The 25,547-nt window shown below is 35.2% G+C and overlaps 4 protein-coding genes and 1 long non-coding RNA gene across 5 annotated transcripts; 2 read left to right on the forward strand and 3 right to left on the reverse strand.

Annotated features, from left to right (window-relative positions):
* The first annotated feature begins 7,881 nt into the window (after positions 1-7,881).
* On the forward strand, positions 7,882-9,374 carry LOC143582788 (staphylococcal-like nuclease CAN1). Its single transcript, XM_077065278.1, has 5 exons — positions 7,882-7,998; positions 8,106-8,161; positions 8,713-8,836; positions 8,928-9,038; positions 9,108-9,374. The coding sequence occupies exons 1-5, from the start codon at positions 7,882-7,884 to the stop codon at positions 9,372-9,374; spliced, it is 675 nt and encodes a 224-aa protein (XP_076921393.1).
* Position 9,375: 1 nt separating this feature from the next.
* Positions 9,376-10,041, forward strand: LOC143582790 (uncharacterized). The gene is made up of 3 exons (XR_013144044.1): positions 9,376-9,429; positions 9,732-9,891; positions 9,964-10,041. It is a non-coding gene; the product is annotated as an uncharacterized LOC143582790 (long non-coding RNA).
* A 1,571-nt stretch (positions 10,042-11,612) lies between these two features.
* On the reverse strand, positions 11,613-17,857 carry LOC143582791 (protein disulfide isomerase-like 1-6). Its single transcript, XM_077065279.1, has 12 exons — positions 17,370-17,857; positions 16,831-16,960; positions 16,581-16,746; positions 15,773-15,888; positions 15,596-15,676; positions 15,420-15,509; positions 15,243-15,314; positions 15,088-15,156; positions 12,907-12,987; positions 12,684-12,818; positions 11,964-12,017; positions 11,613-11,879 (listed from the first exon to the last, which is right to left on the reverse strand). Exons 1-12 carry the CDS (start codon positions 17,855-17,857, stop codon positions 11,772-11,774), a joined length of 1,590 nt encoding a protein of 529 aa, XP_076921394.1. The 3' UTR covers positions 11,613-11,771.
* A 1,359-nt stretch (positions 17,858-19,216) lies between these two features.
* On the reverse strand, positions 19,217-19,992 carry LOC143582784 (uncharacterized). Its single transcript, XM_077065272.1, has 2 exons — positions 19,812-19,992; positions 19,217-19,516 (listed from the first exon to the last, which is right to left on the reverse strand). Exons 1-2 carry the CDS (start codon positions 19,932-19,934, stop codon positions 19,232-19,234), a joined length of 408 nt encoding a protein of 135 aa, XP_076921387.1. The 5' UTR covers positions 19,935-19,992; the 3' UTR covers positions 19,217-19,231.
* A 4,540-nt stretch (positions 19,993-24,532) lies between these two features.
* Positions 24,533-25,035, reverse strand: LOC143582785 (dynein light chain 1, cytoplasmic-like). The gene is made up of 2 exons (XM_077065273.1): positions 24,836-25,035; positions 24,533-24,682 (listed from the first exon to the last, which is right to left on the reverse strand). The coding sequence occupies exons 1-2, from the start codon at positions 24,971-24,973 to the stop codon at positions 24,533-24,535; spliced, it is 288 nt and encodes a 95-aa protein (XP_076921388.1). The 5' UTR covers positions 24,974-25,035.
* Positions 25,036-25,547: the final 512 nt, after the last annotated feature.

Consider the following 25,547-nt stretch of genomic DNA (forward strand, 5'->3'; position numbering starts at 1 on the left):
GATGCACTCTTTTTTCATGATGGATATTCGAATATCATGTGTTAGTGCACACATGGATCAATATTATTATACATGTGTGTTTTTTATGATGATAAATTATAAATAAGAACATGTTATATGAATGTTAGTAAATAAATGATCACTTTCTCAAGAATCCATCCTCGTGCTATCACAAGTAAAAAGTCGCATGAAAATGACAAAAAACTGTGCTATAAACAAAAAGTTTGAAAGATTTCACAAAATAACCCATGAGCTTCATGGTTGATTGGTGAACCAGTTATTCCGTCAATGATCTGTTTAAAATTGCACAAAATAAAAAAAGGAAGCCCACGAGCCATATTGACCGTCCAAATCCAATTCGGCCTATTGCTTCGGCCCCCCTTACCCCTTTATTAAAGCCGGATAATGGAATTCGGCCTATTGTTGTGGGGGCTATCTGGCGTAGGTTGGTTTCTAAAGTGGCTATGAAGATGGTTGGGAAGGAAATGAATCAGTATTTAGGGGACTTTCAGTTTGGGGTGGGGACCCCTAATGGGGCAGAGGCGGTGCTTCACAGCGCGAACCGGTTTCTTAACTCCTTTCACGCGAATGGCTCTTTAGCTATGCTTACCGTGGACTTCTCCAACGCCTTCAATATGGTAGACCGCACAGCCCTTCTCCGGGAGGTTCATCATCATTGCTCGTCTATCTATCTACGGGTCCAGTTCCTTTATGCCCAGCCGACTAGGTTGTACGTTGGTGATGACTGTATAGGGGCTACTACTGGGGTTCAGCAGGGAGACCCCCTTGGGCCCCTTCTCTTTGCCTTAGCATTACACCCTCTTGTTCTCCGGGTACAAAATGACTGTAACCTCCCATTTCATGCTTGGTACTTGGATGATGGGACTATTATTGGTGGTGCCAACGAAGTCGCTAAAGCCCTAGACATTATCAACTCGGAAGGGCCATCATTGGGGCTGCAACTTAATATTAAGAAAACCGAGGTTTTTTGGCCAGCGTGTAATGGGGTGATAGTCAAAGATGGGCTCTTCCCTATTGGGATTGGTAGACCAGAGAGAGGGGTAAAGCTCCTTGGAGGGGCTGTTAGTCGAGATCCCTACTTTATTAAGGAGTTGGCGAGGCGGAGAGCATTTCGTGCGGTTGATCTTATGAAACTCTTACCTTGCCTTAGGGATCCCCATAGCGAACTCCTCCTGCTTAGGTCTTGCATGGGGGTTGCTAAGTTGCTTTTTGGGTTACGAACATGCCACCCCCATATGATGGATGATGCGGTATCCTGTTTTGATAAGGGGCTACGAGAAGCCATCGAAGACATAGTTGTATGTGGAGGCCCGTTCTTTGGTGATCTTCAGTGGCGACTTGCATCTTTACCGATGCGTTTAGGGGGTTTAGGCCTTCTTTCGGCTCATGATGTTGGGGTTTACGCTTTTGTAGCGTCGATGGCTCAGTCTTGGAAGCTACATAATCACATCTTAAGGAATAGGGGAGTTGCCGACCTGGACCCAGACTACGTGCAGCCCTGGAACGCCTAAATGGCGGTCTCCCAGACTTTGACATTGGCGGTTTCTCTAATATGGACACCGCCCCACCAAAGCCTCAAAAAACTTTGGCGAATGCCCTTTTTAGCAAAATCGCTCAGAGCCTGGGAGAAGTTTTTGGATTGTCCCCCCGACAGAAGGCGGTTATTGAATGCTTACAAGGTCCTCATGCCCAAGATTTTCTGACCGTTATCCCGATTGATGGCTTGGGCCAAAGCATGTCTGCGGTCGAGTATAGGGCCATTCTTAAGTACCGTTTGATGGTCCCAATGTACCCAGAAGACGGAACATGTCCGATCTGCCGTAAGGCTTGCCTGGATAAATTCGGAGAGCATGCGGTTCATTGCAAGGAGATGCCTGGGTTCAAATACCGACATGATTGGGTGCAGGACGTTCTTTGGGACATCTTAAGGCGAGCTGGGATATCAGCTAAAAAGGAAGCCCCCGTAAACTTCCTTACAGACCCCACGGAAGGGAAATCCACTATACGACCGGCAGATTTGCTCGTCTTTGGTTGGGCCGGGGGAAAACACGCTTGTGTTGACCTCACAGGGGTATCTCCCTTAGCTGGTTTGAGGGATAATGGGTTTGTAGCTGGGCAAGCAATGAAAAAGGCTGAAACGAAGAAGGTGAAGAAACATGCTAAAGCCTGCGAAGAGAACCAACATGTTTTTGTCCCTCTGGCTTTTGATACATTTGGCTCATTGGCACCGGAAGCTATCCGTTTCCTAACCAGGGTCCAACACGTTGTGCATAGCAATGTGTCGACTCCAAAGGGGCAGGGGTATGTCTTTAGCAGGTTAGGGTTTGCAATTCAGAAAGGGGTGGCGGCGCAGCTTGTTGCCCAACGAACTCCTCCTGCTTAGGTCTTGCATGGGGGTTGCTAAGTTGCTTTTTGGGTTACGAACATGCCACCCCCATATGATGGATGATGCGGTATCCTGTTTTGATAAGGGGCTACGAGAAGCCATCGAAGACATAGTTGTATGTGGAGGCCCGTTCTTTGGTGATCTTCAGTGGCGACTTGCATCTTTACCGATGCGTTTAGGGGGTTTAGGCCTTCTTTCGGCTCATGATGTTGGGGTTTACGCTTTTGTAGCGTCGATGGCTCAGTCTTGGAAGCTACATAATCACATCTTAAGGAATAGGGGAGTTGCCGACCTGGACCCAGACTACGTGCAGCCCTGGAACGCCTAAATGGCGGTCTCCCAGACTTTGACATTGGCGGTTTCTCTAATATGGACACCGCCCCACCAAAGCCTCAAAAAACTTTGGCGAATGCCCTTTTTAGCAAAATCGCTCAGAGCCTGGGAGAAGTTTTTGGATTGTCCCCCCGACAGAAGGCGGTTATTGAATGCTTACAAGGTCCTCATGCCCAAGATTTTCTGACCGTTATCCCGATTGATGGCTTGGGCCAAAGCATGTCTGCGGTCGAGTATAGGGCCATTCTTAAGTACCGTTTGATGGTCCCAATGTACCCAGAAGACGGAACATGTCCGATCTGCCGTAAGGCTTGCCTGGATAAATTCGGAGAGCATGCGGTTCATTGCAAGGAGATGCCTGGGTTCAAATACCGACATGATTGGGTGCAGGACGTTCTTTGGGACATCTTAAGGCGAGCTGGGATATCAGCTAAAAAGGAAGCCCCCGTAAACTTCCTTACAGACCCCACGGAAGGGAAATCCACTATACGACCGGCAGATTTGCTCGTCTTTGGTTGGGCCGGGGGAAAACACGCTTGTGTTGACCTCACAGGGGTATCTCCCTTAGCTGGTTTGAGGGATAATGGGTTTGTAGCTGGGCAAGCAATGAAAAAGGCTGAAACGAAGAAGGTGAAGAAACATGCTAAAGCCTGCGAAGAGAACCAACATGTTTTTGTCCCTCTGGCTTTTGATACATTTGGCTCATTGGCACCGGAAGCTATCCGTTTCCTAACCAGGGTCCAACACGTTGTGCATAGCAATGTGTCGACTCCAAAGGGGCAGGGGTATGTCTTTAGCAGGTTAGGGTTTGCAATTCAGAAAGGGGTGGCGGCGCAGCTTGTTGCCCGCCTACCTGCTATATTGATGTAATATCTATGTTTCTATATAATAAATTTGGCTTTTAAATCCAATTCAAAATCGATATGACCGCAATAGAGAAAACGGGTGATGCCATAGTCATATCGTGGCATGTACCGTATCGTGGTCAACTAAATTACGGACAACTTAGAAAGATCAAGATCCAAAGGTACTAGAGAGAAAGAACGTTGGACCTACTCACCTACCTTTCTAATATTCATTTGTTAACATTATTGTATGTGAGTGGTTATATCATACAGACTAGTAAGATTTTTGAGAGGTGATCGCTACCTGGATTAGTAAGACGAGAAGAGGTGAATATTACCTTTTTAATGAGACGTTGTATATATGGTTCTTCGCTATTTACAAGTCAGACTACAATATACATGCATAAGCTACCTCTACCTTGAAAAGATATATGAAGGGTGGTGTTGATCCCTACATGTTTAGAGAAAAGGCTAGTGAAGAACAAGTCTTAGTATGATGCCAAGATGTGGATATAATTTAGGTTCGTTAACACTTACAACTTCAAATAAAGTAAAAATATTTCATTCACTTTCTATTTAAAAAGAAGTAATATTTCTATTTAAAAAGCTGACTTAATCTATTTCTCCTAAGCTAGTGAAAATTTTATAAGGTTGTTTTTTTTTTAATCAAAACACCTCCGAAACACCTTAAAAGAATTTGAAGATTTCCTAAGAATATATTTGTGAATTTTGAAATATATAGTATCATATATGAATAAAAAAATTATAAAATTATAATAGTTCGTACACATTACAAAATAAGTTGATTTATTTGTGCTATAATCATTATTGATATCCTTTTCAAACATGTCCAAGCACCATAATTCAACCAAAGCCGAAGGTTTTTTTTACTAGAATTTCATCATGTATAGGATAAAGTCTTTTGGTTTAATTTACCTTTTTGATTAAATGGTAGCATATATCTTTTTATTACTTCATATCTTTCTAAATTTGCTGAACTCATTAAAAACTTGCCATGGAATTTTCTTCACAAAATAGATGTTTCCTCATAGTCATGGCCATGACCATAAATTGGTAATGAACGTTTCAAGCAGAGCTAACAAACATTAATTGTAGCAATCAATCTTTACGGTATCAATTTGTGCCTTTTTTTTAACGGCTAACTTTTATTACCAACAAAATACCACCATAGAGTCAAAACTACCCAGTTGAGCTCATACAAAGTATTCAATTATCGCGTTTACATATGATTAGAGAACCCGACCCCTAAGAAAGTTATAGCTTTCACTGATTTGATATATGCTTCATCCGAAACGTAGAATCCTCCTTTATCAATTTCACAATTCTTGCTTCTGAATACCTATCTTCAAAATCCATGTCATTTATGCATCTCTAAATAGTCCACACAAATTACCATAAAACTGATTATACCATGTTGTTCTGTTGTTTTGCACAAACTTGATTTGCTCCATAATGTGAGATAGATTTATTCCACTGGATTTCACATTATGGGTAGCACGAACGACGCTCACCATTCACCAACATGCTAGAACAAACTCGCCTGAGTTGTTAGCTAAATGCATCTAGTGACATTTACATATACTATTCTCATTTACTTAAATTTAAGTTTCGCTTTTAATTTTATAAAGTAACTGGAATATAATGTCAATAATAATAATAATAATAATTAGAATGATAATTGACCAATAATAATGTTATCTATCCCAAAAAAATAATAGCATTGTTAAAAAATCGGTGCAAAAGCAAATTTGGGAATTTGTACCGGTGAAAAAATGACCCATTTGGTGGTTTTCCCTTGTTGTATTTCATTTGGTTGGTCTTCAGTATAATGGATTTCTTTAATGTAGCAATTCTCTTTTCCATGGCCGGTTGCTAATTGTGGTTTCAAATCCCTAATGATCTAATGAGTTATTTCGTCTCGTTCTGTATATCTTATTACTAACAAGTATATTTTAAAGTTTGTATGGTTCTATTATTCAAAATGAAAAGATTATAGTTCAGTGACAAATAACCGAGCAACAAGCTATGTCGCAGCCCTCTTTTGCCCGATTCATACTAACAAGTGTTATACTAACAATTATCCAAAGGGTCATGACACTTGTCACGCCCCATCATCCACGTTTGAATATCGCTTACGATGGTGATGCCCATATTTCAAAGTGTGCACATGAGCTGGGATTCAAACTTGAGACTCTCTCTTAAGGAAACCCTAAAGAAAGTTTCGTGACCACCCCATCAAAGTGGTGATGGTGATGTCATAACATGTGTGTGCGTAGTATAAAGGTTTACATCTTATGTTTATACGGGTTGTTAGTAAACCGAATTTCATAATTGTTATACTAATAATATGTGAAACTACTAGTTGGTCATAATTGTATAGATTATTATTAGCGTATATTGGTAGTTTGGCAATGTGATTTATGTCTAATAGCCCATGCGGCCTAAATTAGAATTTTTGTGTGAATAGGCCTTCGACGTTTAATTTTGTTTGCAATTTTGGCCCAGAGTCTATAAATAGTAAGTTTTCTTTAATTTTTCTTCTTTTATTTTTATCAATTTCATATTATAGTTTTGAAAAAAAAATATTAAGTAACTAACCAGTGTTTTTATTTTATATTTATACCTTTTAATTTAATTTATTTATTTTATTTCGTTTTAATAAGTTATATATTTTTCTCGCTCTTAATTTAAGATTTTTACAAATTTTTATTATTTAATCGGGCAACTTATTTGTGTTTTATAGAACTTCACACTTTTTTATAATTTATTTGTTTTTTTAATTAACCAAACAACTATTTGTATTCGTTCATTAAGAATACGAGAGTAATAAAGCAAACAAATAATAGATAATACACTAAGAAAAGTATATAACTTATTCAACCAATCGAAAATAAAATAAACAAGCATCCATTAAACACTTGCTTGACCGAAAGCAAGGCCTCAAGGTTGGGTGCATGATCACCAGATAAACTTCAAATAACTCTTTACTTCTTTAGTATTAAAAAAATAGTATAAAATATTATAATATTTTACAGTGATAAAAATAAATAGCTTAATAAAACAATTTTTTTATAAAAGTCTAAAAAATATATTTTATAAAACATATAAGTTGCTTGATTAAATAATAAAACTTTAAAGAAATCTAGAAATTAAAAGTGAGCAAAATGCATAACTTACAAACGAAAATAAATAAGTAAAATACAAAAAAATATAGATCTATGTATCTTTTAAAATAAATTAGTTAGGTTAATAATTTATAAACTTCTTGCCAAATCTATAAAATAAGAAAGTAAAAGAAAAAAAAAAGTGAAAGAAAATTTACCATTTTAGTCCAATGGCCAAAAGCGCCAATAAAATAAAATATCAAAGGCTTGTTCGTAAGGCTGTCACTTTTATCCGGAACCTAACCCGAGAAAATCCGTACCCGAACTAACCCGACCCGAGAAACTCGAACCTGAGAAAAGACTAACCCGAACCCAAACCGAAGTAATTCGGGTTGGTTCTTGGGTCCAAATTCTAGGTCTTAGGTCAACTAAAAAAATCCGAATAAACTTTTAGTTTTAAAACCAGATAAACTTTTAGGTATCATAGACAGATAAACTTTTAGGTATTATAGACTAAGCATTAGCCGCTGACGTTATCAGAATTTAGTCTGAATACATTGTTGTCATTCCACCTATTATGAATCAATTGTTTATTGTTTAATAATGTTTCAATTTATGACTAAAAGCAACTATAATCCAACACCTTAATCACGGCACACTGAAGATGATTATGTCAGTCTTGTTTGTTATGGTTGAACTTGATTAAATTTTACTCTTTTTAGGATGCTTTATCAGCTTATTTTGTTTTTGTTATTGGTTTATTTACATTACGAGTAAAGAAGAACATGCAACATTTAAATTTAGAAATGTAGTTTTTTTCCTTGGATACTCGAAACCCAATTAACCCAACTTGAAAAAACTCAAACCTGAATAACCCAAACCCGAAGAAACCGTAAGAGATTTGCGTTGGGTTTCGGGTCTGGATTTAAAATTTTGAAACCCGAAGAACCCGACCCGAAAAACCCGAAACCCAAAAAATTAACCCGAAGAACACCCGTAATTGTTCGTATAAAAATTCTATTTTCGGCTGGATGGTCTAAGAACCATATAGGCCCAATTAACAATTTTACTGTTGATGTTATAGAGGTAAATAGTCGGTTATAATTTTTTACATATTACCCTTGTCGTCGTCACTTGCGGTAAACCCTAACTCAACTCAAAACTCAAAATAATGGCAAACCCACGTTGTCCGGAACCACCAACCATCAGCGGCGGCGCTGGCGATGAACACGACGGTTGGTTCGGCGCCCTTGATAAGGATATCCGTAGGTTTGAATCGGACTCCAAGGTAGTAGGCCTTCACTCTCACACTCAATTTCCATCAACCCTAGCTAATTCAATTCAGTTCAATTCAATTTGTATTGTTTGATTGATTGATTGATTTACTACATACAGGTTCCTGAAGGCCTGTGCTGGCTTATATCTGCCCCGGAAGAATCTATAGCCCCATGGTAAATTAATTAATTAATTAATTTTCAATCACTTAGGGTTTAGGGTTTAAGGATACGGGTAATAATATAATAATAAAACAATTAAAGCCTTAGAAAATGCCAAGTCATGTCTGACTCAAAATAATTTTCTAAGCCATATTATTGACTTTTACTTATCATTTAAAATTATACTTTAATTGAAGAGTCAGGGGTGCAAAAGAGCCTAGCTTAGTCGAGCCTGTTATTTATATAATTTTTTAAAATATATATTTAATAATTATTAATTAATATATACAAACAAATTATAGTTATAGTTTTATAAAAAGTAATAATTTGTTAAACATTAAACTAGCCGAGCTCGAGCTTGAAAATCTACTCACGAGCCGAGCTCTAGTTTTGAAAATGGAGCTCGAAATGAGCCAAGCTCGAGCTATGTGTACGTTAAATAAGCTAGTCGAGCTCGGGGTCGGCTTGTTTGCACCCTCAGATCCTATGTAGCTTGAGAAAAAAACTACCTTTAATGAAAACATGTCAAAAATATCTTACTCTAGAAAACTAAAACTGAATTGAAGGTACAAGGAGCTGATGAACGCATGGAAAAAAGCTCCACCAAATACCCCTGAAGATGCTACTGTACTTGTGTATGACGCCCTACACGAAGTCCACCCGAATGTCATCGACGTTACTCATCTTGAGGTTTCTTCTCTAATCCAAACATGTTGTATGTATACACTATAGGATTACTGGTTTAATTATACTAATTTAAAATAAATTTCTTTGTTTTAAGGGCTGCTTGCGCTTTTACGGGCTTCCTCAGTATTACCCACTAGTAAAAAACAGGCTGCGCGCGCGCGTTGAGAATGCTACGTTCTTCCCGTTCCGGTTGAATACACTTCCTGTAAGAAGATAATTTTACAACACTCATGCTTTTTTTAAAACCCGATTTCTTATTAGTTTTGCCAATCAGGTGATTAAGAACAGAGTAAAAGATGCTGGTAATTTCACTGTCTCCGTTGCGGTTAAGAACCTCCGTCTTTTACCCTCTGATATGCAATTTATGATATGTGAGCGTCGCGAAGCACTGAGCAGGGGAGACGGCCGTTGGGCAAGTGAACTGCTGAATCAAATTAATGCTTCACGAGACTATGAGTATTTATTTCGTTCATGTCTTGATTTAGTGTTAAAAGTTCGTGAAAACCGTTTTCTAATCATACTTCTACTTGTCACAGGATAGTGAAAAGTACCTGGAATGCTGAAATTCTGACTAAAAAGTACCAGATCAGGCTAAGGTATAAAACACATTTTAATTAAATTAACTAGGAAAAAATATTTAAATAGGAAAGCTTACGAAATATATTCTCAAAGATTAAATCTTCAGATTCAAGTGGAGATGAGATACTATGTTAGAGTGTAAACAAGTATTTAAACAAAGACAATTTAAAATGTAAACAAAGATGTTCTACTGCAAAACATTTAAAGATCTTTCCAAAAGCAACATCAATATGTGAGATGTTCTATATGTGATTACAAATGTTCTATGCATTTCATTTTAGTAACAGTAACCTACTGTAAGCCCTTTCAATGGAAACAGGGGAATAGCTCCGCCCGAAATTGAAATGCGTTATGGGCCTGAGGCTAGGGACGAACTCAGAAAGATGATCGGTGGCAAGTGCTTGACAATTTCAGTCTTCTATATAGATGTCCACAGGCGGTGTGTAGCAGACGTTTACTGTGATGACACCTGTATACAGGTAAGCTCGTCTGTTAGTTATGTACTATCATACAAATGTGCCACGGCTAATTTGTAAAACTTTATCATGCAGGCTAGATTGTTGAGGAACGGATGTGCATGGGTATTAAGTTGTAGCTAGAGTTTAGGGCTCGATTCTTGGTTTATTGTTCGCACATGACCACAGTTCGGGCCACATACTTATTACTTATTAGCTGTTTGTTTTCTGTGCTGTCTTTTAACAAATAAATATAAAAATGTTGGTCTAGTAGAATCATTTCAAGAATGCTTTAAATGATCAAGTCAAAAGCCAACTTTGTTGTGCATATATGGTTCATAGTCTGCACCCTAATTTGTTTGTTTATATACCATCGGCTTTCTTATACACCGCGGACCCACCGTCATCATACCTCACACCACCGCCTTCATCCTCTTGTACAGCCATCGCACCATCGCCATCTTCATCAGAACTACTTGATGGCCGATATTCTCAACTTCAATCGTATATACACATCCTACGTTCATCTAGCTTCTTATGTAAGCTATGTATAACTCCAATCGTAAATTCACAAATCATAAATTCATCTTCTAATGCCGGTATCGTTTACTGTAACGAGTATATGCATAAACGAATTTTCACTCTACTTTTAATTATGCGCGCAGGGCGAATTGAATTTGCTCAACTTCATAAAGTAGCTTGGGATTGTAGTACTAAACCAATGCTTACAATACTAATAAATAAAAAACTACGACAAAAAAATGCCGCTTTCCATATTATCAATTTGTAGAAATATTGATGTTAGCATTCTCCTAAAGTAGCTTTGGATTTTGCATTACTAAACCAATGCTTAACATATATAAGTAAGGCTATCATGTGAGTGACTCGTTTTTAGTAGAGTGCATACGTAAAAAAGATTAGTTCTTTATGTTATGCAAAATGTACATTACAAGTTAAATTATTTTTGCTATGCAAAATTTTCACCATAAAGGCAATTAGTAAAATATACTTACAATATGCAGAGATTCTTGTCATACATAAATTTGTAATTCGTTGTTTAACTTATTAATTTTTAATTCATCTGCAGATTGAATTATTAACGTGCTAAAAATTCTCATGAGAATCTTTTAACAAATAAATTTCAATTCATATTAAGAGGTAAACGAACTAAACATGATTGTTTAATAATGCCAAATTTACTATTGTTCAGCGTCTGATCAATCTCCACCTAATTAACGTTTTAAATATCATATTAGTTTTTGAAATGAGAGTTTATATGTAGATGTTAATGCTAATCTTAATTAAATTTGGAGAACCCAAAGATTTAATTTTTTAATTTGGAGTTAAATGCCACATGGCAATTTAAGAGATTAGAAAGTTGACACATAGGATTCAAAGGAGTTAGAGAAGGACATGTGACATTAGATGATTTTTGTTTATTAGTATTGTAAGATGAATCGGTTTAGTCTTTTAGCGCAAAGTTTTTGGATTAAAGATGTTGGACTTGACCATTTATAAAGTCTTTGAACCGTCTTTCTACTTCTATAGAGTAAGTTTAAAAAATTAAACTCAAGGAATAAAAAGAGAAAAAAAACACCTTATAAGTTAACTCACCTAAACATCTAATTGGTTTGAAATTTAATACACTGATAATAATAATAATAATAAAAGACAATGACAAGAAACTTGATTTCTTTACTTGCACATAAAACACACACACACAATAGCTAGCCATATTAAATTGTGGAATTCATGCTCAAAACAAATTATAGTTATACACGAGGATGAGTCGACAGTCCATATTCGTCTTAACCCATCTGTAATCATCCCTCCGGTATCGGGTTTTTGGTAAATTACCTTTTTAACCCTCAAGCACTCTATAACATAGCATCTTCCTAATCGCTCTAAAGCTCATCTTTTGTTACATGTTGCTCGTCGTGTGCCTGTTCTTTTAAATATTTGTTGATCAGTATTGCCAAATCTTTTGGGCTTGACTTTGTAGGCAGTTTAATCTGCAAAAAGTAGCAGCATGACACAAGATTAGCCCTAAAAATCAAATCTTGACCAGAAATAATGGCGTGAAATAAGTTACTCACCGGGTTTGACTTGTTGTTGACTGGGTAGAACAAAAGTGTCGGGTAGTCTTCAACCTGTAGAACAAATAGCATATGCCAAGTCAAATACATGTTTGGTGCCCATTATAGGTGGGTCGGGCGGGTTGGGTAAACATGGATACGGGTCGGTTTAGGTTGACTCGAAAACATCTTTTATCCAAAACTTATTGGGTTAAAAATATTATTTGGGTGACTTCTGAGCCGTTCAACCCTTTGACCCGTTTCCTTTAAACTAATTGTTTTAAATTGACGCGGTTGACCTGTTAATGACAAAACATCGGGCAATTTAACCCATTCATATGTAAACGGGTCGAAATTGTCACCTCAAATCTACTAGCTTTTTTTATTCGGGTGCCTTCTTACCGGTCAACCCATTGACCGGTTTCCTTTTTAACTAATTATTTTAATTTTTAAATTTACCCATTTGATACATTAAAGACAAAACATTAGGCAACTTGAGTACTTGACCCATTCATATGTAAACGGGTCAAAATTGCCACCTAAATTCGACTAGCTTTTTCTTTATTTGAACCATCTGATTAAAGATAAAATACAGCCCAATTGGACCCGTTTCATTTTTAACTGCTAACTTAATTTTACCCATCCGAGCCGTTAACGACAAAACATTGGGAATTTCACCCATTCATACGTAAATGAGTCAAAATTGACACCTCAATTCTACTACTTTTATATAACACTAACCTCCAATTTCGGGTGCTCGTTTACAGAAGCATCCATTCTTGCAAAAACCAGATTTTCCAACCCTTTAAAGTGTTTTGCCAACTTCTCCACTTGCTTGCTTGTAGTTTCACAGTTCAAACACCATGGTGTGTACACCTTGAATATGATCGACATCAAAACTTATAAATTAATATTTGTATAAACGCATAATGGTATATTTAAACTATTAAAATAGCATGCAAACCTCTAAAACTATGTTCTTGGAGCTGCTTAGGGCCAAGTCATCAAACGTCTTTCCGACAACAGTTAAAATGTCTGCCCCTTTCTGTTATTAGACAATTCAAGATAATGATTATTAGTAACATGAGAAGTAATAACAGCTTTAACTCGTTTATGTAAAATCTAATAATTTTTAACAGGTCAAATACACACACACACATAAAAGTAACTGGTTGAGCCATGTGTGATGTGTCACAACTCTATGAACCCAAAAAAAATTTCTCGCCTCTCTTATTTCACCACTTTGTATTTGTAGTAATAACGCATAATATATCAAATATATTATAATAAATATAGTAAATTATGTGAGATATTTGACACCAAATATACTAAACTATTAATTATAGTTCATAACTTGTACGTAATCCAATCATATCTTATCTCAAAATATCATTTTATAACTCCTTAATCTTCATCTACCTATTCTAATAAAGTAAAATAAATGTGGACACTTGTAATGTTTTTGTTAATTCTCACAATTTTTCCCTCCAAAACTAATATACCCTAATATATGTAATAAATCAATAATGATTCACTTTCCTTTTACACTATATTTATATAATATCTATATATTTTTGTCAATATAAATATTAACATATTATTTTACTAAATATTTCAAAATACTCGGTGAATTTCAAAAATCAACAACAAATCATGTTTCTCAAATGAAAATTATTTCGGTTTTTTTGTGGAACTTAAATTTGATTTTATGGGTCAAAAGTTGGTAAATAGATTGTTTGGTACAAGTTAACTGCATTTAGGTCAAAATTTGTTACGGGTCAAAAATGAAAATTTTTAGTATTTTTAAAAGTTTGAGAATGCAAAATAGATTTATCGTCAAATTTGTTATGGGTTCAAAGTGTTGAGTTAAAAAAGTCAAAAGTATGAAAGTTAGAATTTTAAATTCGGGTTTCAAATTTATTTTTTAAGGGCATTTTTTGAAATAATCAAAAGGTTCGGGATTTGGCAAACTCACTATTTTTCCCTCTACTATTAAAATATAAGAAAAGATTGCAAACACTTTCGACGTGCCACCCCCATGCCTATCAATGCTTCTAACTTTTATCAAATTTGAAATATTTATGTCAACATTATTTTTTCCTTCAATGGTGATCAGAACGTTGTATGGGAAGCATGTCATGCAAAATTATGCTTTAATGAAACAAAATATTCACAAAATTGAATGGGTTAACATGTTATTTTTTATGTTGTCATTATGACAAAAACTTATCAAAATATTTTTCATGGTGTAGCTCAGAAAAACATAGCTCTTGAAGAACATCCATTGTTACAATTTAATGTTCTACTTTCCTTTGAAGGGTGGTAAATTGATAAATATATCAATAAAGGTAACGCTCCTTTTGTATTTAGGCTGAGTGGTTAGAACTACTATCGTATGAGAAGTTTTATTTCCGAAATTGGTTTATAACCAAAAGTCTTTCAATTATACATATATGGCACTGAGAATGAATTTTTCAATATAAAGAAGCATTCTCGGGTACGTTTTGCACGGACATTTTTTTTATTAAGTTCATTTAAAAAAATCATTTGGTGATATAAATAAAATCAATTTATGTACGCATTGTATAGGTACAAGCATAGATGTAATACATTTTTTTTCTAACCTTGTGAAATTCACACACAAGGTTAGAAACCCGTGTATTACACGGGTTGAGTAAAGGAAATATTAAATAACTAGTTTTAGAGCCCGCGCCACACACGGGATAAAATTTCTCTTTGGTTCCTTCCTTCTTTGCGAATGGGTGAAATTCGCAAAGAAACCCGTGTATTACAATCGACCGCTATTTCTTTTATTTTGCATCGGGTTTTCATTTATTTTTTTTTAGTTTTTAGTTTTAGTTTGGACCCAATAATTTAAACTTAATCAAATGGATTATAGATAAAAAATAATTTCGGGCCCAATAATTGTAAGATGGTAAAGAGCAATTCATATTTTATAAGTTTTATATTTTTAAATGTATATATAAAAATTATAGATACAAAAAATTTTGGCCCCTAAAAATTAAGTGCCCCGACCGACAGTCCAACCGGCGCCACCCTCAAGCCAGCCGTGATAATTATACATACATAGACACACACACATATATATACGTAACATTGAAACAAGAAGATATAAGAATCTCACATTATCTGGTATTGCTTGGGACTTGTAAAACAGAGGTAAAACACCCTTTAGGAGCCCCGAACCAAACTCCTAGAGAAAGAAATTAAAAAATCAAACACAGTCAGATTCATATGCATAAAAGTAGCATTGAAAGATAATAGTGACTGAATCAATACTTCTATATTTGCGGTTGTTGGATCCGACTCTAATAAATACTTGGCACCAGTTTGGTAATCAAAAGCAGTTACCTATCAAAACAAATCAAAAATCATAAACACTGTTATAAATCTTTAACTAAATAAGAGGGAAAAAATGTTCAATTAGTTTTGGAGATGCTGATTTATGAAACTAACAAGAGTGTCTTCTGAATCTTCAAGCCCAAATAAAGTTAGGAACGGTTTTGCAAGATTGTCGTCTTTGATGTCAACAAATACAAACATTATCTGCATTCACAAAGTATAATTAAAAAATTTGATAATACTATAAAGTTTAATATTGGTCTAGATAAAAAAAATTCTAAATTAGCCACCTTTGATTTAAATTTTCTGGCAGCATTTTGAAATGGTTCTAGAAGTTTCTGGAACTCATCGGCTTCTGCAAAGACATAAACCTAGAACACATACACAAAGTATCATAAAACTAAGATTCAACAATGAAAAAAGGAGCACAAAATGAATTTATAAGTGCAAATTAACGCAATGAAAACCTGAAGTTTATCGCTAGCGTAAACTTTAACAGAATTGACTTCAGTTAGAAATGTGACCAATGGAAACTTGTTATCGTTCAAAAATTGCAGAATCTTGTCCTTCTCAAAAGCACCTTCTGCAAAAAGCCAAGAGAATATAGCATTCTTAAAACAGATAAGAGAGTTAAAAAACCGTTGAAATTGTCATTAATTATTTATAAAATATAAAAAAAATTGACCCAATCCGCAACGAGCCAAGCTGCTTGTGAGCTATTAAAGATCGGCCCGCTAAAAACTCGAACCGAGCCGAGCTTAAATGAGCTCTAGCCTAAAAATAAGATTGTTTAATAAACGACCCTGAGCTGCCTTGCGAGCCTAAACAAGACTATTATTTATATTATTATTATTTAATATAAAATTACAACATAAATAACTAAATAATATATATCATGTAATACATAAGAATTATAATTAAGTATATATAAAAAACAATTATACATGTATATAAATAAATAATGCACGAGCCGGGCTCGAGCTTTAGAAATAGAGTTCGAAATGAGCCCAGCTCAAGTTCGACTGTTCGATATCTCATAAGGTAAACGAGCTGAGCTCGAACTCTTGTAAGTTAAACGAGCCGAGCTCGAGCTGGTTGAGCTCAGGATCGGTTTGTTTACAGCCCTGCAATTTGCCCATCCCATCTTGATCTGCACTAGAAAATGCCGCATTTAAGTCCTAACCCGTTTGACCTGCCCAACCCGGCTATCTTGTCACCTCTACAATTCACATATATCAAACAAATAAAGTTTACACTACCAAATCTTCAGCTTACCATACAAGGTATATCTTTCGGGTTCACTTTTGACAATTCCAAAAAAAGGGCCAGTTGACTTAACATCTTCAAACAGAATATTGGCAATCTGGGAAGAGCATGTCTCGACAAACTGAATCTCATTATCAGCAGCTGCTGCTTTTACGAATTCATCATAATCCGGGACCTGAAAAATTTAGACATGAGTGATTACTTGTGTTCGCAACTTAATTGTTATAATTAAAAAACAAGGAGCACAAAAAACATATACCTCAAACTTATCAAATACACCAACTGCAAACGTAGAATGTTTTTTAAGAAAGTCATTCGCTTCATCGATAGATTCGATTCTGATAATGGGCGCACCCGTCTTCTTCCTCACCCAAATCACAATTTCTTCCCTAATTCACACCAACAAAATTATCAAAACTTGCATTGGCCTATTGGGGTGTTTTGATATGTGTGTTAAAAATTAACTATTGCATCACAATGTCTCAAAACAGCTTAATTTCACTTAAAGACGAAAACTTTAATCTTCAATCCACCAAGATTAAAACTTTCCATCACCCAAACACTCAAAAAATGTCTTATAACCAATGCCAAACACCCCCAAGACAAAATCATAACAAAAAACAGGATTAAAAACACTCGGCCCTAAATTTTCAAGCTCAAATGCAAAACCGAAACCAAATAGTTTTAAAAAATTCAGAAAAACCTACCCAAACCGAACCATGCACACCCCAAATCCCAAATCCGAAACACCCCCAATACTAAAATCATAAGAAAAACAAGATTAAAACCAAATCTTACGACGAAAATCCACCGGTATACGGTTGAGCAGTCCCATTAACAAACAGCAGCAAAGTCGGATAGCCTTTAACCCCGAGACTCGAAGCCGGTTTCGGGTACCTCTCAGCATCAACTTTGGCCATCAAAACCTGAGTTTTTAACTCCCTCAAAGAGCCAGCAGCCTCTGCAAACCTGGGCATCAATTCAGCACTCCTAACGTCCCAGGGCGCATAACCCAGAACAAAAACATACTCATTTCCATCAATTGCTTTCTGGGTATTGTCGTTATTGAGCTCAAGAACGATTCTTTGAGCTTTGGTTAAGACATCTGTATCAGATGAGGGTTTTGGGGTTGATTGGGTGTCTGATTCTTCTTCTTCGTCTAGTGCGATTAGATCTTCAATTTCGTCGGAATCTTGAGAAATGGTTGAATTGATGAATAAAGATAGCGAAATAAGGAGGATTATGGTCAGAAGGATGAATTTGGAGGTGGGTTTTGGAGGAAGCATTGTAAAGATTTGATCTGTGAAGTGGGTTTTGTGGGGAATGTGTAATTGTAACTGGATTGATGAAGAAAAATTAAGAATTTTGATTTATAAGGTTTAGGGGGTGTTTGGGTTCAACAAGAATCAATCAAAATCAAGATCCCGTGAGACGTGCAGTGACCGCGTGTGTGTGTTTCTGGAAAGTAAGTAATTTATTTTAGAAGTTGACTAATGGGTTGGGTTGGGTCGGGCCGGGCCGGACTGGACGGTGGGTTTGTTTATAGAATGTGTAAATTTATATATATACTATTAGGACTTAGACTTTATTTTTTTGTGTTTAAGTCACCGTACTTTTCAAACCGAAGAGTTTATTGGCCCACTATAGCTAGATTATGTTGTTTTATCTGGGTCCACTGAGGCTTCAGAGTTTGGCTTGGGCGTTTCCCCGGATACCATATCGTTGGCTGTCGCTTGATAGTCGTTGCGTCACTATAAGGGCAAAACTCTCTGACGTAACACGGTGAGACAAAAACCCAGATCGGTTCAAGATTCAAACGGACAACCTCACACGTAATTTATGATTTCAGGTAAGATATACCCAAAAGTGAGTATACTGCATTACTGCCCCTCCAATATTTTTAGTTAATAAACTTTTTTTCTTTTTTCAAAAGGCTAGTTTTATTAAAAAAAAAAACAACAAAAACACACACACACACCTAGCCGGAGCAAGGCAAACACACAACAATTACAACATGAAGCAAAATTACAAAAAGGAGAAGTTATGCCGATCTCTTCAAAGAATAGATTTGTCATTTGTGTTTCTGTTTAAATCTATTCTTTACCATATAAACCGAGTGATTTGATGTCTTCCAATATTTTTGTCACTTTGGTTCCTTTAGAATTAAACACCAGTCATCGTCTTCCATATATACCAACAACCAATAATGATAATACCATGTAAAATGCCTTTTTATCTAACATCCATCCATCTTGAATTAGGAAATTCCAATAATGATGATACTATATAGAATGTCTTTTTGCTCAGTTACTAAGGTCATTGAATCCGATTGTATTTTTACAACTTTGGTTTCGTTTAGAATCTAGACGACACGGCCAAGTAACAACTGAATCAATGCATGATCGATCGCTATGTTAGCAAAGCGCATAACTGATAAGTGATAACTACTATTGTGACACTGCCATTAATCTCTCTCCCAAGACAGCATAAACTCAACTCATACCACATTTTATTACCACACCAACCAACATTTATACATTTTTCAACATACCAAAACTGGAATGTCTTGACTTCATAAATCCATACACATTTTTAACATTTCTCAAAGGAAAAATAAAAAGAAAAACCACTCCATTTTTACAACCAACTCTTTGAAATCATCATTCATTTGTAGGTGCAAGAGCTCTTTCTGAACCTGATCGGCTTACAATATTCGAAGGCAATGTCATATTGCAAGAAATTTGCCTCTGGTGCTTCGTGGTCACCAATTTACCAACAACTTCCCCTTTTGACCGAATGTCGAACTCTAACTTCAACGGGATTTCAAAAACTCCATTATCAGATACCACTAGACTTGCACCCGCGCCATACAAAGGTACTTTTGTTGCTTCCAAGCTCACAATGGCGGTCCTTCGACTTTTTCTTGGTTGAAAATACTTCTTTAACTGACAAGACGACAAAAACCAAATTAGTATGCATATCACATAGGTCGAATTAGACGAATCCAAAATTTATTTTAAATGCAGGCAACTTCTTAAATTGTTTTTATTCAAATATTTATCTTGATAATCAAATAATATTGCGATTCAACCCAACCCCAGTGGTTTTTATTTTAAGTAGCCCGTTTTGGCCCGTTACATATACATATGCTTCCCACATATATACATAGTCGTAATTAACTAACTGATAGTTGAGTGTAATATGATAGATATACAACATGTGAATATTAGTTGTTCTAACCTGACCAGTTGCAATCACAATCTCAGAATAGATTAGGTTCACTGGTGTGGAGCTAACATGGATGCCAAAGAACGTAGCAGGGTTATGAACACCGAGCCGCAATGTACCGTTGATTGTCAGCATCTTGGTTATGACCCCAGACGCGTCCGAACCCTCCCCAATGAACAAGCTATTCACAGCCAGACTCGGATTTTGTGTGCAGCATGTTTGTTTATATGTGTTTCTTGATAAAAACAGGTGGTTTTCAAGAAAGTGTTTAAATAGATAAAGTTTTAAGCTTTACTCAATGAAATTTAGAGAAAAATTGCAGGGTATATGGGAAGTGATAATATTGAAGAACCAACGAAAACTAATTTCTTGAAAAAATAACAATTTTTCAAGAAAATGTATAAATAGATAAAGTTTTAAGCTTTACTCAATGAAATTTAGAAAATATTTGCAGGGTATATGGGAAGTGATAATACTGAAGAACCCACAAATGAACTGAAACAGAAACCAATTTCTTGAAAAAATTAACTATTTTTCAAGAAAATATTTAAACAGATAAAGTTTTAGGCTTTACTCAATGAAATTTATTGAAATTTTGCAGGGTGTATGGGAAGTGACAATACAGAAGAACCCCCATGTTAACTCAAACAAAAACCAATTTCTTGAAAAATATTGTTATTTTCAAGAAAATGTTTAAACAGATAAAGCTTTAAGCTTTACTCAATGAAATTTTGCAGGGCATATGGGAATTGAGTGTATTGAAGAACCCAGAAATGAATTGAAACAAATACAAGTTTCTGAGCAAAGATTATTGAAAGAAGAGTAAGAACTTAGCTTGAACACACAAAACACACAGTTAGTGTGTGTTTATCTTCCTTTATGGAGCTTTCAAATGGTTTGTTTTTGTGACTGAAAAATGGTGAAGTGGGGGTGTAATGTATTTGCTGTGTGCATGGTAGGACCAAACAATGAGCTGTGAGTAGGTTTAAAGGAGGCAGAACTCACCATCACCAAACAAATCATTACCCAACCTATATCCGAGGCTGCTTCCAAGCCTACAAGGAGTCTTGCTTCTAAAAAACAATGTATAGTGTCGGCAGCATAACGTCCATTGATATTTTATTTTAGTAGAATATGAACCTAATGCCTTATTTTAATCATCAATGATTATGAATTATTATACCAATCACATATAACAAATGACCTAAAGATTTTGGGTTCGAGTCGTAAGAACAACTTATTATTGTAAAATTACGGAGTGAGAACACATACATGATAACAAGCATAAGTCTTCGTCGTGTAGCTCAGTTGGTTAAGGGGACGTAAGATTTGAAACAATACATGATAACAGGATGTTCAAGTTGACTTGACACCCTTGGACACACGCATACGAGAGCCTCGTGCATTGGATTTGTCAACTATTATACCAATTAGTATTACTTAACATGCGCGTTAAAATTTAGTCAAGATATTTATTATCAATTTATCATAATAAGTTTTTTTGTTAGAGCTAAATGGAAATGATTTATACGTCATCAAAATAGTTTCATGTAGTATAGCAGAATATTAATCTTGGATCATAAAAAAACACAACAAAGCTTTTTTGTTGGGAGAGTTGGTCATGTAACCCTACAACTATCTTTAGTGCGGTTTAGCTTGTTACGTGACTTATTCCTGGTTGGGTTGCCGTATGTCTAGTACATATTGCTTTGTTGTTTATGGTCTCTCTCTTGGGGACCTATATGTACTTTGGCTTTCTTCTTGTTTCAAATAGATGATTGAATTCATTGCTTTGCTTTAAACATGAGACATAAACCATGTGGCATAAGACGCAATTATGATCGTGCCCAAAACACGATCAATACTTGACGCTCATTGACGGTTTTGAACGCGTTAATATGTACATATGTTCAAGTATTTAAACGGATATATTTAAAATTATGATTGTTTATTGGTGAACATAACAATATACAGGTTTATAAACTTACATATATAAATTACTCTATAAAATACTAACAAGAATATCGTGCTTCAAAGTTGTTAGGAATAGAGTAGGTTGAATCTATAATCTATAATATTTAATGTAGAAGGTAGAAGTTGAATAATGTTTTTATGATCATTTAGTGTCCTTACCTATTTGGGTAATTAGACCCATTAAAATATAAATGACATTTTGGAATGTGTATGTGTGGATAGATCATAAGAGAACTACAAGAAAATCTAAATAAAATGTTACGATGATTGAGAAAATAAATATTTCCCTTTCTTTCTCCACCAAATAGTGCTCTAATAATCGAGGATTACCTTTTTAAAGTTTGGATATGGCAATCATCATACATTCCATATTAATGCTCTAAAAACAATGCTGTCAAAATATAACCGTTTTGGGTCTGAATGGGAATCAGACTCGTATATGTTCAGTTGGTAATTTGATATAGGTTAAAATGGTTCTGATTGGATCGGCCGGTTTTCAACATGTGATGGTTAAACGGTAACCTGATTTAATGTTTGGGTTAGTTTTTAGTAAACAAAGTTTAGCGAACATTTTTGTTTATTCTTGAGATTGACCTCTTGAAAGTCAAATGAAACGTTTTTAAAGAATCTAGAAAGATGTTAGTGTTGTATAACTCGTTAGCTAAATTATTAGATTTTTGTTTTTCACAAAAGTAAATAAGTTCTTCAAAATCGATATATTTAAACGTAGAACGAAGAACTCAAATGAAGTATCTCCTAATTGTTGAACATTTACATATAATTTGTAAGTGATTAACTTGCACTCGTGGATTTCAAAGATAAAATCGAATTGATCTCTTTTGTTTTTGAGAATTTCGTATTAAAAAAAAAGAACATGAACACTTATAGAACATGCAAATAGTAACTAATCATATATAACATTTACATTTATAAATAGGAAGACTTACATGTATAAATGAAAAAAGAAACTAAATAATTTATAAAAAGTAACTTTTAAGAAGTCATGTTAAGAAGTTTTAACACGTATTGTGTGCATAGCAATGTATATTATGCATGATGTTATAGCCTTATAGGAGTATATACACTTACGGTTTTACCGTGTTGAGTGATAGAAAAATACCATACAATAGCAAAGGCTAATATGAAAAAAATGATAATATAATTTTTCTATTGACATATTTCACATGTGTAGTTATGTCAACGTGGGGCCGTCTATGGTTGTGGTTTTGAATTGTGCATGTGATATACGTGTTTTGATTTTGGAGTCTGCTTATATGTGTTTTATTTATGTACGCATTTGATAATATGTTTTATACAGTTCAATAGTTGTGTGTTTATTTTCATGTTTTGAGTGGCCAGCCTACTGTCAAGGGTGGTGAAGATGGTGATCGGTGATTTTCAATGGTGGTCCAATATGCCACCAAATTTATAAATAAATTCAAATAATTTGTGCTTAATGTTAACTATAATAATTGTTATAGACAAGTTGGTATAATGTTAGGTTTGATAATAATTAAAATAACAAGGAATCAAGGATTGATAAAGATGGTATGAAATTAATAAAACAAAAGTAGTTTAATTAAAATCAATTTAACAAATTAGGTATATTCCCAAAAACAGTTATAACAAAATTACTATAACAAATAGATAGTTAACCTAATATTGTCACAATATCGTCCTATACTAGTAACAAAAAGATAACCAAATTCACATCTTCAAATTTCAAATCCTAAGCAAATAACAAAACGATCATACATCATGTGATCATGATCCATGAGTCCATGATCATAACTTTATAACATTCTAGGCCCAATATCTATGTAACTCTAACGGGCCATGTGGAAGTTGAATGCTTTATATCGATGCAAAGGCCCACTTATTGATTAAATAGCCCAGCCTTCTCTGGTTCTCTGGTGGTTTTTTTTCTTTTTTTTGGGAGATAAAAAAGTTGGATCCTTTTTTTTTCTTAAAAAATGGGACAATTAGAAATTCTAGTTGAACAAAATATAACTTAGAAATGTGGGAAATGGATCAACAAGGGTTTTATGTGTAATTTATCATTGTAGAAGTTACTTCAATATAAAAAGAAAGATTGAGTTTAAATAATAAAATTGATATAAAAGTAGATATGTGAAGGCACCTAAATGACCCGAAAGTTTTGGTGTTTGTATTGTCCTCCAGTCTTTTTATGTATGCACTATAAACATAAAGTCATATGCTTTTACTAATGAATTCATCTAGCCACATCCAACACAATGATGTGTGGATCTTCTGGTTTCATAGGATCACTTATCAATTTTCAATTTACTCCCATTTTAACGGGAAATCGTTGGTTTGGGGGTTAACTGGCTAAGCAATTACATAATACAAAGGCAAATCAAGAAACTAAAATGAAAAGATCTTGAAGTTGTTTTAACTTTTAAGCTTTTTATCAACATAGCCAAGACATTTTATGTAATTATCATGTTTCTTAATCCTAAAATGTACATTATCATTAAAATTTAATCAACTTAAGTTAATTTTGATAAATTTTAGCTAATTGCATAAAACAAAACACAGCAAACATTAGCATTAGTCTATAGGATAAAACATGGAAATATATATTAGATATGGAGAAGCCATAAAAGACAACTAAAAAGATTACATTCTGCCATGCCAAACCCACTAATTTCTCTGCTACTAGATAAGATAACACAACATATGAACACAAACTCTACCAAACATTTTTTGGGCTTTCAACATATTAGTAAATCTTGTAGTTAGGAAAGAGAAGAAGCCCCTTTGAAGATGAGGAAATTGAGTGTCTCCAGTGTGAAGTAAATAAAGGTTCCTTTGGTGTGAGTAAAAAAACATCCAAAATTTGATCCAACAACACACTGCCATCCATTTCCATACTTCTTGTCAAACTCCTGTCACCATTTCCATATCATAAAACAAAACTAATGATCAAAACCCTAAAAAGATTCAATCTTTCTTCAAGATTCACAATACCCACATGCATATATACACAAAAAGATAGATATACAGCAAAAAAGATGGAATCTTGATGGTAAAAAATGAACCTTTTTGATATGGGCAGCTATGGATTTGCAGTCAAGAACATCAAACAGATCCAGAGCTTGAGAAGCATAAGCCATGGCTTGGATCTGCATCTTGATGGGCATGTCTGTGTCCTCCACAAGGGCCTTTCCTTCCAACATTTTTTTTTAGATAAATGGAAGGAAAATGGTATATAAAATGAACCCTTTTGCAGTCGGTGTTTGTATATATATATGATGATGAGGAAGGAAGAAGAAGATGATAGAAATTGAGGAAAGTGATTAATAGATGCTGACGTGATTTCGGTGTCTTTTTTCAGAATAAGGCTGAGGGGTGTGGGGCTTCAGCGGGGGCGCGAGAGCCCCTCCGCTTGCGCCCCCAGGCGCGAGCACCACACCACCGAGGCGCGAGAGGGGCGCGAGCGCGAAAAAACAAGGCGGGCGCAAGGAGGGTCGCGGGAGAAAGGTGGCGTAAAGGAGCATTGGGGTGCGTGACATAGCCGTTGGAGTGTACACAAATGAGCCGTTGGGCTTTTTAATTTAATAAAAAAAAAATTATTCTTCCTATATATAAACCCAATATCACCTAAAACAATTACCACACCCAAAATCACATAAAACAATTACCACAACTTCAAAAAAAAACCCAAAATCAACCCATCTTCCAAACTTTTTTTTAAAAACATGTCTGGAAGATTCAGGTTATAGTTACGACGATTTATGGTCGTCACCAGAC

This window comes from Bidens hawaiensis, unplaced genomic scaffold (assembly GCF_021521415.1).
Source record: "Bidens hawaiensis isolate Kalapana, Puna unplaced genomic scaffold, B.hawaiensis_p1.1 tig00031978_1, whole genome shotgun sequence".
NCBI lineage: Eukaryota > Viridiplantae > Streptophyta > Magnoliopsida > Asterales > Asteraceae > Bidens > Bidens hawaiensis.